Here is a 17,231-nt window from a genome sequence, read left to right as displayed (position 1 = left end):
CCAGCATCATCACCATCAATTAATAAGTAATGTTTCAGATCAAATGTAGTTTTTTATATATTTTGGCATAAAGTTACTGTTTTGGGGCCCCACCACTCTGTCCCCAGGGGTCAGACCAGCCTCATTTATTCATTTACATAAATCATGATTGCCCTTCCCCAATGATATTTCCTACTAAATATGGTTGTAATCAATTAAGGCATTAATACATATATATTTTGGGGCCCACACTTCTTTCGCCAGGGGTCAGACCTGACTCATTTATAAAAAGTATGATTGCCTTCCCCCTAATGATGTTTCAAACCAAATTTGGTTGTAATCTACCCAAAGGTTAAGAAGGACTAGTGTTTTAAAGCAAAATTTAAGCTAAGTTCCACTTTTGGGGCCTAACCTCTCTGTCTCGAGGGTACACACCAGCCTTAGTTATAACAAATAAGATTGAACTCCCAAATGATGTTTCACATTAAATTTGGTTGTAATACACCCAAGGGTTAAGAAGGAGTAGGGTTTTAAATCAGACATTCACCAATGTTCCCCTTTTGGGGCCCTGCCACATGGGCTTCATGGGTCACACAAGCCTCATTTATAGAAAAATATGATTGTTCTCTCCCAATGATGTTTTACACCATATCTGGTTGTAATCCACACAAGAGTTAAGAAGAAGTAGGGTTTTAAAGCAAAAATTCACTGAAGGTCCCTCTTTGGGGCCCCGCCACTCAGGCCCCATGGGTCACACCAGCCTCATTAAAATAAAATATGATTGCCCTCCTCCAATGATGTTTTACACCAAATTCGTTTGTAATCCACTTAGGGTTAAGGAGAAGTATCATTTGAAAGTAAACGTCTAACAGTGCACAGCGCAGGGCAGACAAAGGACGACGACGGATGGAACACGATGGCTATAGGCCATCCTGACCCTTCACGTCAGATGACCTAAATATCATACCATGCTGCTACATCTCTTGGTTTAGTTCTCCATGTATTTTCAGCAAAGAACTCATAAATGACTTCATTCTGATATATGCCCTCCGGTGTGATTCCAATTCCAACCATGGTACTATTTGGGAAAGCACGGCCATCAAAAGGACCCTAGGTATACAATCAAAGTTTTTGTCACCTTCATAAGAAATTGTACTGTAGCACCTAGGTTTTCAAGTACAATTGATCAAATGTATCAAATAGGGTATACCTAATTATGGAAATTCAGCAGCTGAATTTAATGAAAACTTCAGCTCATTAAATCTATCAATATCAACCATTCTTATGTCAATCCATGATATCATAACATCTATATTTATAGATAAAATAAACTGATATGTCATTACAAAATGTCACAACACATTGTATTTTCAGAATTATGAGCAATCAATTCTTGACTACTTACATTGCTGTTTTTTTTTGTTTTTGAAATTTTTTATTTTCTTCCATACATATGCATACATGTAGCAAAACATAATATTGGTGTATATTTAATTGCAGCAATTACATTTTTTCATATGCTTAATAAAAATTTGCTTATCGATACATAAAGTATACCTCAGATGCAGTTTCGTCACAATACATTAAATCTTGCAATTTATTAGAGTGTCGCATAAAATGAATGTGTTCATCACGATTTCATATTATCTCATTGTACTTACATTGTTGATGTTGAGAAATGCCCCGTACATTTCAGAAGTTCCCCCAAAGTTGTGTAGCATACACCAAATGAATGGCTGGCCATAATATGATTGTGTCTTCGAAAATATTGGAGCAATTTCAGAGAAGAGATCCAAGACAATCATTTTACCCTGAAAAGATCCGCCATAAGTTATCTGTTATTTTACCCTGAAAAGATCAGTCATAAGTTATCTGTTATTTTACCCTGAAAAGATCCGTCATAAGTTATCTGTTATTTTACCCTGAAAAGATCCGCCATAAGTTATGTTATTTTACCCTGAAAAGATCTGCCATAAGTTATCTGTTATTTTACCCTGAAAAGATCCGTCATAAGTTATCTGTTATTTTACCCTGAAAAGATCCGCCATAAGTTATGTTATTTTACCCTGAAAAGATCCGCCATAAATTATCTGTTATTTTACCCTGAAAAGATCCGCCATAATTTATCTGTTATTTTACCCTGAAAAGATCCGCCATAAGTTATCTGTTATTAGAATGAAGAAAGTGAATTTACAACTGGGTAGACTAGAACACATTGGAGAATGGAAACAACACATGTACAGTGTCGGGAATGAAACTAGCGACCCTTTGATCATTAGCACCACTAATCCATCTCTGAATAAGAAAGAGAACAGGATAGTAATCAATACTCTACCATTGGAACACCTGTCAGGTACGCCTTTATTTGTTCAGGTTTCCAGAACTCCACTGCCTGGAACAGCCACCCTTGCATCAGCCTAAATTAACAACATTTTATAAAAGAAAAGTACATTGCACTAACAAACTACTGATCTAGGGAGAGATTAGCTGTTATCCAAGTTATCTACTGACCAGGGGATAGATAAGCTATATCCAAGTTATCTACTGACCAGGGGATAGATTAGCTGTTATCCAAGTTATCTACTGACCAAGGGATAGATTAACTGTTATCCAAGTTATCTACTGACCAGGGGATAGATTAGCTGTTATCCAAGTTATCTACTGACCAGGGGCTAGATTAGATGTTATCCAAGTTATCTACTGACCAGGGGAGAGATTAGCTGTTATCCAAGTTATCTACTGACCAGGGGATAGATTAGCTGTTATCCAAGTTATCTACTGACCAGGGGAGAGATTAGCTGTTATCCAAGTTATCTACTGACCAGGGGATAGATTAGCTGTTATCCAAGATATCTACTGACCAGGGGAGAGATTAGCTGCTATCCAAGTTATCTACTGACCAGGGGATAGATTAGCTGTTATCCAAGTTATCTACTGACCAGGGGAGAGATTAGCTGTTATCCAAGTTATCTCCTGACCAGGGGATAGATTAGCTGTTATCCAAGATATCTACTGACCAGGGGAAAGATTAGCTGTTATCCAAGTTATCTACTGACCAGGGGATAGATTAGCTGTTATCCAAGTTATCTACTGACCAGGGGATAGATTAGCTGTTATCCAAGTTATCTACTGACCAGGGGATAGATTAGCTGTTATCCAAGTTATCTACTGACCAGGGGATGGATTAGCTGTTATCCAAGTTATCTACTGACCAGGGGATAGATTAGCTGTTATCCAAGTTATTTGCTGACCAGGGGATAGATTAGCTGTTATCCAAGTTATCTACTGACCAGGGGATAGATTAGCTGTTATCCAAGTTATCTACTGACCAGGGGATAGATTAGCTGTTATCCAAGTTATCTACTGACCAGGGGATAGATTAGCTGTTATCCAAGTTATCTACTGACCAGGGGATGGATTAGCTGTTATCCAAGTTATCTACTGACCAGGGGATAGATTAGCTGTTATCCAAGTTATCTGTTGACCAGGGGATAGATTAGCTGTTATCCAAGTTATCTACTGACCAGGGGATAGATTAGCTGTTATCCAAGTTATCTACTGACCAGGGGATAGATTAGCTGTTATCCAAGTTATCTACTGACCAGGGGATAGATTAGCTGTTATCCAGCTTATTATCCAAGTTATCTACTGACCAGGGGATAGATTAGCTGTTATCCAAGTTATCTACTGACCAGGGGATAGATTAGCTGTTATCCAAGTTATCTACTGACCAGGGGATAGATTAGCTGTTATCCAAGTTATCTACTGACCAGGGGATAGATTAGCTGTTATCCAAGTTATCTACTGACCAGGGGAGAGATTAGCTGTTATCCAAGTTATCTACTGACCAGGGGATAGATTAGCTGTTATCCAAGTTATCTACTGACCAGGGGATAGATTAGCTGTTATCCAAGTTATCTACTGACCAGGGGAGAGATTAGCTGTTATCCAAGTTATCTACTGACCAGGGGAGAGATTAGCTGCTATCTAAGTTATCTACTGACCAGGGGATAGATTAGCTGTTATTCAAGTTATCTACTGACCAGGGGATAGATTAGCTGTTATCCAAGTTATCTACTGACCAGGGGATAGATTAGCTGTTATCCAAGTTATTTGCTTACCAGGGGATAGATTAGCTGTTATCCAAGTTATCTACTGACCAGGGGATAGATTAGCTGTTATCCAAGTTATCTACTGACCAGGGGATAGATTAGCTGTTATTCAAGTTATTTGCTGACCAGGGGATAGATTAGCTGTTATCCAAGTTATCTACTGACCAGGGGATAGATTAGCTGTTATCCAAGTTATCTACTGACCAGGGGATAGATTAGCTGTTATCCAAGTTATCTACTGACCAGGGGATAGATTAGCTGTTATCCAAGTTATCTACTGACCAGGGGATGGATTAGCTGTTATCCAAGTTATCTACTGACCAGGGGATAGATTAGCTGTTATCCAAGTTATCTGTTGACCAGGGGATAGATTAGCTGTTATCCAAGTTATCTACTGACCAGGGGATAGATTAGCTGTTATCCAAGTTATCTACTGACCAGGGGATAGATTAGCTGTTATCCAAGTTATCTACTGACCAGGGGATAGATTAGCTGTTATCCAGCTTATCATCCAAGTTATCTACTGACCAGGGGATAGATTAGCTGTTATCCAAGTTATCTACTGACCAGGGGATAGATTAGCTGTTATCCAAGTTATCTACTGACCAGGGGAGAGATTAGCTGTTATCCAAGTTATCTACTGACCAGGGGAGAGATTAGCTGTTATCCAAGTTATCTACTGACCAGGGGATAGATTAGCTGTTATCCAAGTTATCTACTGACCAGGGGATAGATTAGCTGTTATCCAAGTTATCTACTGACCAGGGGAGAGATTAGCTGTTATCCAAGTTATCTACTGACCAGGGGAGAGATTAGCTGCTATCTAAGTTATCTACTGACCAGGGGAGAGATTAGCTGTTATCCAAGTTATCTACTGACCAGGGGATAGATTAGCTGTTATCCAAGTTATCTACTGACCAGGGGATAGATTAGCTGTTATCCAAGTTATTTGCTTACCAGGGGATAGATTAGCTGTTATCCAAGTTATCTACTGACCAGGGGAGAGATTAGCTGTTATCCAAGTTATCTACTGACCAGGGGATAGATTAGCTGTTATTCAAGTTATTTGCTGACCAGGGGATAGATTAGCTGTTATCCAAGTTATCTGTTGACCAGGGGATAGATTAGCTGTTATCCAAGTTATCTACTGACCAGGGGATAGATTAGCTGTTATTCAAGTTATCTACTGACTAGGGGATAGATTAGCTATATCCAAGTTATCTGTTGACCAGGGGATAGATTAGCTGTTATCCAAGTTATTTGCTTACCAGGAGATAGATTAGCTGTTATCCAAGTTATCTACTGACCAGGGGATAGATTAGCTGTTATCCAAGTTATCTACTGACCAGGAGATAGATTAGCTGTTATCCAAGTTATCTACTGACCAGGGGATAGATTAGCTGTTATCCAAGTTATTTGCTTACCAGGGGATAGATTAGCTGTTATCCAAGTTATCTACTGACCAGGGGATAGATTAGCTGTTATCCAAGTTATCTACTGACCAGGGGATAGATTAGCTGTTATCCAAGTTATCTACTGACCAAGGGATAGATTAACTGTTATCCAAGTTATCTGTTGACCAGCGGGGATAGATTAGCTGTTATCCAAGTTATCTACTGACCAGGGGATAGATTAGCTGTTATCCAAGTTATCTACTGACCAGGGGATAGATTAGCTGTTATCCAAGTTATCTGACCAGGGGATAGATTAGCTGTTATCCAAGTTATCTACTGACCAGGGGAGAGATTAGCTGTTATCCAAGTTATCTACTGACCAGGGGATAGATTAGCTGTTATCCAAGTCATCTGTTTAAATCCAACACCATAACCTCAATGTTGATTTCATGCTCTGTTTCTTTGACTTTCTACTCAGTTTCAAAACATTTTTTTTGTAAATTTCAGAAGATACTTCAACTGTTCTTCTACACAAAACAAGTTTTCTTTAGAAAACAGAGGCTTTTATAAATTAAGATTAGAGAAACATCTAGAAAAATTCCTTGAACAATTAAGATAACATTTCCTAGTTTAGCATAGTCTGTCATGAACTTTTTTCAAGTTTGTTTATAAGTACCATATTCCTTCTGGATCAGCTTCTGTTACAACATCATAAATGGTCCGTGAAGCTTTGGCAAGGTACTCAGGTGCACTAGAAACAAAAGTCAAAATTATATTACATAAATGCTGATTTGCATAAAAATATCTGACACTCAATTTCCTGATCCATTGATCCTCTTATACAATTTATATTGCCATAACCACAACATAAATTGGGGGGGAGACAAATTAAGTCTTTTTTTATAAGAATGTATACTTCAAATCCATCAAATTCTATATATCATTAAATACTGTTTTTTGATTAAGTGATATCATCCAACATTAGAAGTTGCCTAGAAAACTTCTCAATATATTGCATTCAATGTTTATGAAAATTGGAAAAACAGGTGTACAGTGTAGCTGTACGCAAACAGAACAGAAAATGCTCAATTCAGTGTTCATAGAATTCAGTTGGGGATTTAAAGTTATTTAAAAGTCATTTGATATACTTGGATTTAGGGTCCATCTCATTGAAGGTGTCAATATTGTAGATATGGTCTGTCCCAAACTCATCTCTCATCTGAAATAAATTTAGACGTTATACAAAAAGTAAGACTAACATAACAGCATTTTGAACAACAGATCTTTAGTCAGAAAAAACTGTTATACCACTTCATCCTATCATGACCTCCTACAAATATCTATACTAACAGCACGTCTTCCATACAAGTCCTCTATGATATCTTTATTTGTTTCTTTCTAGACAAATTTAAACACTCATAAACAGCAAATTTTTTGTATGATATCTGTTTGCAGACACTGGGTTTCACTTAGACACAATACCCAAAATCAGGTACTGATTATTATGATTTTTATAAGAAATAGGATGCTCAGGCAAAAGAGGCTGGCTTACATCTCTAGGAACTAATGCCATGACACACATATTTTATATATGTAAAAATAATATGTACCTCTTTAAGGAACTGTACACCAATCTGTTTGAAAAGTGGGTCATCAAAATCCAGGAGGAGATTGCTGTGTAAACACAAATATAATAGTAACTATATTAACATTTGACATATTAATTCATGTACCTCAAAGTATGTAAAGCTAATTCTAAAGTATTCTGTTAAGCATGCATTTACTCGACATGTCTATGTACACTTAAACGTTAGTACTGTTATTATTCATTTAAATGTTTTTCAGTGCTGAACAGCTTTAAAATAAGAAATTTAATTTTACAAAGCCAGAATACTATAATACAACAGAATATGGGGGTTCCAGGTATATCATTACACATCGTCTACAGTGTTATGGGGGTTCCAGGTATATCATTACACATCGTCTACAGTGTTATGGGGGTTCCAGGTATATCATTACACATCGTCTACAGTGTTATGGGGGTTCCAGGTATATCATAACCACTCGTCTACAGTGTTATGGGGGTTCCAGGTATATCATTACACCTTGTCTACAGTGTTATGGGGGTTCCAGGTATATCATAACCACTCGTCTACAGTGTTATGGGGGTTCCAGGTATATCATTACACCTTGTCTACAGTGTTATGGGGGTTCCAGTATATCATTACACCTTGTCTACAGTGTTATGGGGGTTCCAGGTATATCATTACACCTCGTCTACAGTGTTATGGGGGTTCCAGGTATATCATTACACCTTGTCTACAGTGTTATGGGGGTTCCAGGTATATCATTACACCTCGTCTACAGTGTTATGGGGGTTCCAGGTATATCATTACACCCTGTCTACAGTGTTATGGGGGTTCCAGGTATATCATTACACCTCGTCTACAGTGTTATGGGGGTTCCAGGTATATCATTACACATCGTCTACAGTGTTATGGGGGTTCCAGGTATATCATTACACCTCGTCTACAGTGTTATGGGGGTTCCAGTATATCATTACACCCTGTCTACAGTGTTATGGGGGTTCCAGTATATCATTACACATCGTCTACAGTGTTATAGGGGTTCCAGTATATCATTACACATCGTCTACAGTGCTATGGGGGTTCGAGGTATATCATTACACCTCGTCTACAGTGTTATGGGGGTTCCAGGTATATCATTACACCTCGTCTACAGTGTTATGGGGGTTCCAGGTATATCATTACACCTTGTCTACAGTGTTATGGGGGTTCCAGGTATATCATTACACCACGTCTACAGTGTTATGGGGGTTCCAGGTATATCATTACACCTCGTCTACAGTGTTATGGGGGTTCCAGGTATATCATTACACCACGTCTACAGTGTTATGGGGGTTCCAGGTATATCATTACACCTCGTCTACAGTGTTATGGGGGTTCCAGGTATATCATTACCACTCGTCTACAGTGTTATGGGGGTTCCAGGTATATCATTACACATCGTCTACAGTGTTATGGGGGTTCCAGGTATATCATTACACCTCGTCTACAGTGTTATGGGGGTTCCAGGTATATCATTACACCTTGTCTACAGTGTTATGGGGGTTCCAGGTATATCATTACACCTCGTCTACAGTGTTATGGGGGTTCCAGGTATATGATTACCACTCGTCTACAGTGTTATGGGGGTTCCAGGTATATCATTACACCTCGTCTACAGTGTTATGGGGGTTCCAGGTATATCATTACACCTTGTCTACAGTGTTATGGGGGTTCCAGGTATATCATTACACATCGTCTACAGTGCTATGGGGGTTCCAGGTATATCATTACACCCTGTCTACAGTGTTATGGGGGTTCCAGGTATATCATTACACCTCGTCTACAGTGTTTTATTTAAAACAACAATATACCTTAAGATAATTTCAATGATTGCAAATACAAAAAAAAAGAAAAAAAAATCTGAAAATTGTGAAAAGTGGCATACATGCACAAATTATGCATGTGTGGTATGCATCAATCTAAACAAATGATTTTGTCTTTTGAAAGCACATTCAATTACCCATCTAATCATGTTATTAACAGAAACTAACCAACAGTAAGTTCCATTGAATCCTGCCCAGTCTGGCAATCTGGAAACATTGGATTCAGGATACAGCCTACAAACAGAAAAAGGAAGTTTTTCTTAGATAGTTCACCATTTTCCCAAATAGTCCATGCTAAACTTTGCTTTATGTACAGATTAAAGCAGTTCAAAATGTAAGTAATCCGTGACTTTTTCTGCTTAGAATAACACCAAATTATCTGGTATAATGGTTAGAAAATATTGGGTCCTTTTTTTATTGATATTTTGATTTATTGCTCAACGTGCATATTCACCAAGTGATAGCCTCAGGAACATGCCCAGCAAACCCTGGTAGTACAGGAATCATTCCAAGCTCCCTCGCCCGGTCAAGGATCTTGTGTTGTAGCACCAACTGTTGGTCTATCCAAGACTGAGGTAGTGGTCCTCCCCAACCATGCATGTTACCCATCCTTGACCTGTTAAGGGAAATAACTCATATAAAATTAGCGATAACTTGGGATATTTTCTGTTCAATGATATACCCATCACAGACCTGTCATTAGAGATAATTCATATTTAAGGGGACATAACTTGTGTCTTAATTGGTTCAATGAGGTATGATACCATTCCTTGACCTGCCAGGTGACATAAATCATATGTAAGAGGAGATTATTTGTGACTACATTATCTTCCGTGAGATAGCGCTAAACCCAACTATGCATGCTACCCATCCTTGATATGCCAGGGGACATAACTTATGCCAATTTGTGTCTCCAAACGTTTAATGAGGTAGTGGTTCATCCAAACCAGGCATGTTTCCCATCCATGACCTGCCAGGAAAGATATTCATTACAAATCAGCATGCTGGGTATATTGCTGAAGTAATGCATGTCCCCTGTCGCCCCTGTTGAAAAATAGTAACAGTGACCTTGATCCGAATCCTGAAACTTCAACTTGATCTGTAGCTACTCATACTGAAGTTAAATACCAACTTTTACCAACATAACTTGAAGCATGGCTGACAAAAGTGTAAAAAACAGTGGACGGACTGACAGACGAACAGACGGAAAAGGAGGAACCCCTATTGTCCCCCAGTTTCACCTGCAGTACTCCATTCCCTTTCAATTATTTGTATTCTAAATTATTTGACAATGCATGCAGGTGGGGGAGATACCATTGTGTATGTGAGTACAATAACTTTTTTAATTTATTTTTTGGAAACGTGTAATTTCTCAAGAAGTAGTAAGTTCTTAGCCGGTTAATGTTAGCTTTTTCATTTTACAGTTTACATTTTACTTACCAGGCTAGGAAAGCTGGACCACCAAAATGTCTTTGTATATCATACATCGTGAATCCCATTCTCATGTAAATCTGAAAAGAAATGTCCATAGTCATGTTGATGTTAATAAAATGTTTACATTTACACTTAAGTATTTCTCGCATGTGTTTTTCTACTTCATCACAAAATTAATAATCTCCTTTTCCAGGCCTTAAACTTTTTGCAACATCAACAGTCTTTCACTTTAAAGCCTATATGATTAATTATAGATCTGACATTACAAATCAACAATTACAACTTAGTTAATAGTACTTTACAATAATGTGTGTTCAATTATACCCGTTGAAATATGGCCTCCTGTCCTGTAAAGGCTAATGGCATGTTGATACCATGTAGGGCCATCCAGTCCAACTGTTGTTCCCAGTCTGTCCACTTATACCACACAAATGAGTAGTCCACTGTACACACATTCTGGTAGTACCGGAACCTGATACATTGTATACAATTATTACAATTTCACAAAAGAAATCAGATAGAATAACTAATAGGTTATCAATAAGTGTGGTATTGCTCCAACAGCTTTATAGATTCCCTTTTGGGACTTCCTACATATTCTAGGTATATTTGATATTTTGACATTCATCTTTTCTCTTCTTTTCCCTTCTTTACAATTTCTTCAAAACATTAAATACCTTTATATAATGCTATAAAGCATTAGCAACCTGCAATTGTCAAAATCCAAGATGGCCATACTCAATGTCATCCATTTAGTTCTTTTAATCAGACTTGCATGCACAACTGGAGACCAAAGGGAAACTCTACATTGCAATATGCACAACCAGGGACCAAGGGGAACTTAAATATGAAATATGAGAATGATTCCTTAATTAGTACCTTCTGTGAAATAGCAATAAAAAAATTCAATTGTCAAAATCCAAGACTGCCACCTGTGAGCTATGTTGTTTTCCGATCTGTTTCAAAATACAATATTCGTAACTATAGGGACCAAGGGGAACTTACAAATGACATATTTGGTGATGGTGGGCTAAAAATAATATAAGCCCCTACAAAATGGTAAAATACTAACTACCAGATGGAGCTTGTCTGCAGAAGTGGCTAAACATGTTATGTTTCAATCTGTAGCTCTGTTGCATTGAATATACACTACTAAACTAATGAATAACCTGACTACCTATTAGGCTACTGATATCATCAACAGTCTGATGTCTGTGACCAGGGAGAGACAAGACTAACATCAACGGTCTGATGTCTGTGACCAGGGAGAGACAAGACTAACATCAACGGTCTGATGTCTGTGACCAGGGAGAGACATGACTAACATCAACGGTCTGATGTCGGTGACCAGGGAGAGACATGACTAACATCAACGGTCTGATGTCTGATGTCTGTGACCAGGGAGACACATGACTAACATTAACGGTCTGATGTCTGTGACCAGGGAGAGACATAACTAACATCAACAGTCTGATGTCTGTGACCAGGGAGAGACATGACTAACATCAACAGTCTGATGTCTGATGTCTGTGACCAGGGAGAGACATGACTAACATCAACGGTCTGATGTCTGTGACCAGGGAGAGACATGACTAACATCAACAGTCTGATGTCTGTGACCAGGGAGACACATGACTAACATCAACGGTCTGATGTCTGATGTCTGTGACCAGGGAGAGACATGACTAACATCAACGGTCTGATGTCTGTGACCAGGGAGAGACAAGATTAACATCAACGGTCTGATGTCTGATGTCTGTGACCAGGGAGAGACATGACTAACATCAACGGTCTGATGTCTGTGACCAGGGAGAGACAAGACTAACATCAACGGTCTAATGTCTGTGACCAGGGAGAGACATGACTAACATCAACGGTCTGATGTCTGTGACCAGGGAGACACATGACTAACATCAACGGTCTGATGTCTGATGTCTGTGACCAGGGAGAGACATGACTAACATCAACGGTCTGATGTCTGTGACCAGGGAGACACATGACTAACATCAACATTCTGATGTCTGTGACCAGGGAGAGACATGACTGACATCAACGGTCTGATGTCTGATGTCTGTGACCAGGGAGAGACAAGATTAACATCAACGGTCTGATGTCTGTGACCAGGGAGAGACAAGACTAACATCAACGGTCTGATGTCTGATGTCTGATGTCTGTGACCAGGGAGAGACATGACTAACATCAACGGTCTGATGTCTGTGACCAGGGAGAGACAAGACTAACATCAACGGTCTGATGTCTGTGACCAGGGAGACACATGACTAACATCAACGGTCTGATGTCTGTGACCAGGGAGACACATGACTAACATCAACGGTCTGATGTCTGTGACCAGGGAGACACATGACTAACATCAACGGTCTGATGTCTGTGACCAGGGAGACACATGACTAACATCAACAGTCTGATGTCTGTGACCAGGGAGAGACATGACTAACATCAACGGTCTGATGTCTGTGACCAGGGAGAGACAAGATTAACATCAACAGTCTGATGTCTGATGTCTGTGACCAGGGAGAGACATGACTATATAAACATCAACGGTCTAATGTCTGTGACCAGGGAGAGACAAGATTAACATCAACAGTCTGATGTCTGATGTCTGTGACCAGGGAGACACATGACTAACATCAACGGTCTGATGTCTGTGACCAGGGAGAGACAAGACTAACATCAACGGTCTGATGTCTGTGACCAGGGAGAGACAAGACTAACATCAACGGTCTAATGTCTGTGACCAGGGAGAGACAAGATTAACATCAACAGTCTGATGTCTGATGTCTGTGACCAGGGAGAGAGATGACTAACATCAACGGTCTGATGTCTGTGACCAGGGAGAGACATGACTAACATCAACAGTCTGATGTCTGTGACCAGGGAGAGAGATGACTTACATCAACGGTCTGATGTCTGTGACCAGGGAGAGACATGACTAACGTCAACGGTCTGATGTCTGTGACCAGGGAGAGACATGACTAACATTAACGGTCTGATGTCTGTGACCAGGGAGAGACATGACTAACATCAACGGTCTGATGTCTGTGACCAGGGAGAGACATGACTAACATCAACGGTCTGATGTCTGATGTCTGTGACCAGGGAGACACATGACTAACATCAACGGTCTGATGTCTGTGACCAGGGAGAGACATGACTAACATCAACGGTCTGATGTCTGTGACCAGGGAGAGACAAGACTAACATCAACGGTCTGATGTCTGATGTCTGTGACCAGGGAGAGACAAGACTAACATCAACGGTCTGATGTCTGATGTCTGATGTCTGTGACCAGGGAGAGACATGACTAACATCAACGGTCTGATGTCTGTGACCAGGGAGACACATGACTAACATTAACGGTCTGATATCTGTGACCAGGGAGAGAGATGACTAACATCAACGGTCTGATGTCTGTGACCAGGGAGAGAGATGACTAACATCAACGGTCTGATGTCTGTGACCAGGGAGAGACAAGACTAACATCAACGGTCTGATGTCTGATGTCTGATGTCTGTGACCAGGGAGAGAGATGACTAACATCAACGGTCTGATGTCTGTGACCAGGGAGAGACAGGACTAACATCAACGGTCTGATGTCTGTGACCAGGGAGAGACAAGACTAACATCAACGGTCTGATGTCTGATGTCTGATGTCTGTGACCAGGGAGAGACATGACTAACATCAACGGTCTGATGTCTGTGACCAGGGAGACGCATGACTAACATCAACGGTCTGATGTCTGTGACCAGGGAGAGACAAGACTAACATCAACGGTCTGATGTCTGTGACCAGGGAGAGACATGACTAACATCAACAGTCTGATGTCTGTGACCAGGGAGACACATGACTAACATCAACGGTCTGATGTCTGTGACCAGGGAGAGACAAGATTAACATCAACGGTCTGATGTCTGATGTCTGTGACCAGGGAGAGACTTGACTAACATCAACGGTCTGATGTCTGATGTCTGTGACCAGGGAGACACATGACTAACATCAACGGTCTGATGTCTGATGTCTGTGACCAGGGAGAGACAAGACTAACATCAACGGTCTGATGTCTGTGACCAGGGAGAGACATGACTATATAAACATCAATCTGTCAAAATGTCTAGAGTTCTTGGGCCCTTGACATTGACATACTGTTTTCGTATCTTTTTTCCAAAATTATCTTAGTTGATACCTATCATTGGTGGTGATTGTTATCCCCGGGGAAGGGATTTTGGGCAGACTGGATGGGATGTCCATCTGTTGTCCTGCCCATGTGTACTGACATCCACAATGATTGGTCAAGTAATAGTACAGTCCCATGGCAACTGCCACTCCGGTAGTCCCAGTGATGTTGACATGGGGACCAGATGTGATAATCTACAATAAAAGAAGAAAGAAACCATTTTATTTAATAATGAACAGTAATTTAAAAGTAAGTATACCCTAATTGTCCATCTAAATCTTACAAAACGATACAAAAGTTAACAAGAGGCCCAAGGGCCTTAACGGTCATCTGACTCTAAATCAAAAACCTTATATTATTGTAGTATGCATTCTCTGTAGCAAGTATATAGTGGCACTGTTGGATTTCTGACCGACCCAATAAATAACAACACTTGGTAAGGACCATCTCAGGATCATTTCTGGTAAGTTAGAGCTGAATCCCTCCGGTGGAAATTGAGAAGAAGTATAAAATGTGTTTTTCAAGATGGCGGCCACGGCGGCCATCTTGGATTTTGGACCGACCCGAAAAATAACAACACTTGGTCAGGACCATCTCAGGATCATTTCTGGCAAGTTTCAGCTCAATAGCACTGGTGGAACATGAGAAGAAGTTTAAAATGTGTTTTCAAAATGGCGGCCATCTTGGATTTCGGACAGACCCGAAAAATAACAACACTTGGTCGTGATCTTATCAGGATCATTTCAGGCAAGTTTCAGCTCAATAGCACTGGTGGAACTTGAGAAGAAGTTTAAAATGTGTTTTTCAAGATGGCGGCTATGGCGGCCATTTTGGATTTCGGACTGACCCGAAAAATAACAACACTTGGTCAGGATTATATCAGGATCACTTCAGGCAAGTTTCAGCTCAATAGCACTGGTGGAACTGGAGAAGAAGTTTAAAATGTGTTTTTCAAGATGGCGGCCACGGCGGCCATCTTGGATTTTGGACCGACCCGAAAAATAACAACACTTGGTCAGGACCATCTCAGGATCATTTCTGGCAAGTTTCAGCTCAATCCCACTGGTGGAACTGGAGAAGAAGTTTAAAATGTGTGTGTTTTTCAAGATGGCGGCCACGGCGGCCATCTTGGATTTCGGACCGACCCAAAAAATAACACTTGGTCAGGATCTTATCAGAATCATTTCAGGTAAGTTTCAGCTCAATAGCACTGGTGGAACTTGAGAAGAAGTTTAAAATGCATTTTTCAAGATGGCGGCTATGGCAGCCATCTTGGATTTCAGACTGACCCGAAAAATAACAACACTTGGTCGGGATCTTATCAGATCATTTCAGGCAAGTTTCAGCTCAATAGCACTGGTGGAACTTGAGAAGAAGTTTAAAATGTGTTTTTCAAGATGGCGGCTATGGCGGCCATCTTGGATTTCGGACCAACCTGAAAAATAACAACACTTGGTCAGGACCATCTCAGGATCATTTCTAGCAAGTTTCAGCTCAATAGCACTGGTGGAACATGAGAAGAAGTTTAAAATGTGTTTTCAAAATGGTGGCTATGGCGGCCATCTTGGATTTCGGACCGACCCGAAAAATAACAACACTTGGTCAGGACCATCTCAGGATCATTTCAGGCAAGTTTCAGCTCAATCCCACTGGTGGAACTTGAGAAGAAGTTTGAAATGTGAAAAGTTTACGCACGGCGCACGGCGCACGACGACGGACGAAGCATGATGACTATAGGTCATCCTGACCCTTCGGAGGTATAAAGAGGGGGGAGGTTAACCTCAACATGGACAGGTCCTGATGAAGCCTCGCATATAGAGGCGAAACTAGTCGACAAATAAATTATAAGTAACCCACTTACCTGGTGACACTTGTCCTTGTTGCGGTTAACCTCCCCCCTCTTTATATTCTTATACTCTGTTAATCGCCCTAGGCCTGCATACCTTGTGTATCCAAGTTCAAGTGAAGCACCCCGCTGAAGGACCCACCTACCTGAACTGACGTTGGCTCTACCTTCCTTATTTATTCATAATAAATGTCACGAAATGACGAAAGTTTAATGATCAATTAACTTTGAATTAAATAAAATACTATCATTTTACTTATTTATATATGTGTCATTGTTTAGGCAGTCGTTAAATAACAGATTTACATTGGATGTGTTTACGTCTAATGATTTTACTATTTGCTGAGATTTTCGCTGATATCGACTTGGATAGTTTGAAGACATGCTTATTTTCTGAAGCATAATTTCTAATAATTATTCATCAAATTTCGTTCAAACTAACCGAAAGTTTACCATAATCCTCTATGGGTATATATTCACTGCTCATATCTAAAAAGTCTAAATATGTCTAGATAGGACTTGTGTTCTCAAATTTATTTGCATACATTCAAATTTCCTGATATACCAACTCCTAATAAACTAAACATATTTATATATACTGGGAATTTTTCTCAGTCCTCGTAATATCCAGTATAAAGATGTTATACCAGTTCATCACCTGAAATGTGTCTCTATTTTCTGGTCCTAAGGTCGATGAAATGGCTACTTTAAACTCATCAGCTCGCTTTCCAACAACTCGCCCAATCAGAGCCTGTGCAGCTGCTGCTTGTGTTTCTCTTGAAGCCTTTGGTTTAAGATGATTTAATGTCTTAAATTCTAAAA

The 17,231-nt window shown here is 39.9% G+C and overlaps 1 protein-coding gene across 1 annotated transcript in view; it reads right to left on the bottom strand.

The window, feature by feature from the left end:
• The window catches only part of LOC117324894 (alpha-N-acetylglucosaminidase-like), a 38,227-nt gene that overhangs the window by 15,201 nt on the left and 5,795 nt on the right, over window positions 1-17,231 (bottom strand). Inside the window, exons 3-14 of the mRNA XM_033880723.1 lie at window positions 17,068-17,225; window positions 14,573-14,757; window positions 10,695-10,842; window positions 10,377-10,447; window positions 9,391-9,552; window positions 9,105-9,170; window positions 7,096-7,159; window positions 6,634-6,704; window positions 6,162-6,236; window positions 2,315-2,396; window positions 1,641-1,790; window positions 947-1,089 (exon numbers count right to left, since the gene is read on the bottom strand). Of these exons, the coding sequence (XP_033736614.1) occupies window positions 947-1,089; window positions 1,641-1,790; window positions 2,315-2,396; window positions 6,162-6,236; window positions 6,634-6,704; window positions 7,096-7,159; window positions 9,105-9,170; window positions 9,391-9,552; window positions 10,377-10,447; window positions 10,695-10,842; window positions 14,573-14,757; window positions 17,068-17,225 (1,375 nt within the window). The remainder of the gene's footprint in view (window positions 1-946; window positions 1,090-1,640; window positions 1,791-2,314; window positions 2,397-6,161; window positions 6,237-6,633; window positions 6,705-7,095; window positions 7,160-9,104; window positions 9,171-9,390; window positions 9,553-10,376; window positions 10,448-10,694; window positions 10,843-14,572; window positions 14,758-17,067; window positions 17,226-17,231) is intronic.

This window comes from Pecten maximus, chromosome 4 (assembly GCF_902652985.1).
Source record: "Pecten maximus chromosome 4, xPecMax1.1, whole genome shotgun sequence".
Taxonomy (NCBI): Eukaryota; Metazoa; Mollusca; class Bivalvia; order Pectinida; family Pectinidae; genus Pecten; species Pecten maximus.
Note: the sequence above shows the minus strand (reverse complement) of the source record. Positions and strands in the feature narration are given on the sequence as shown.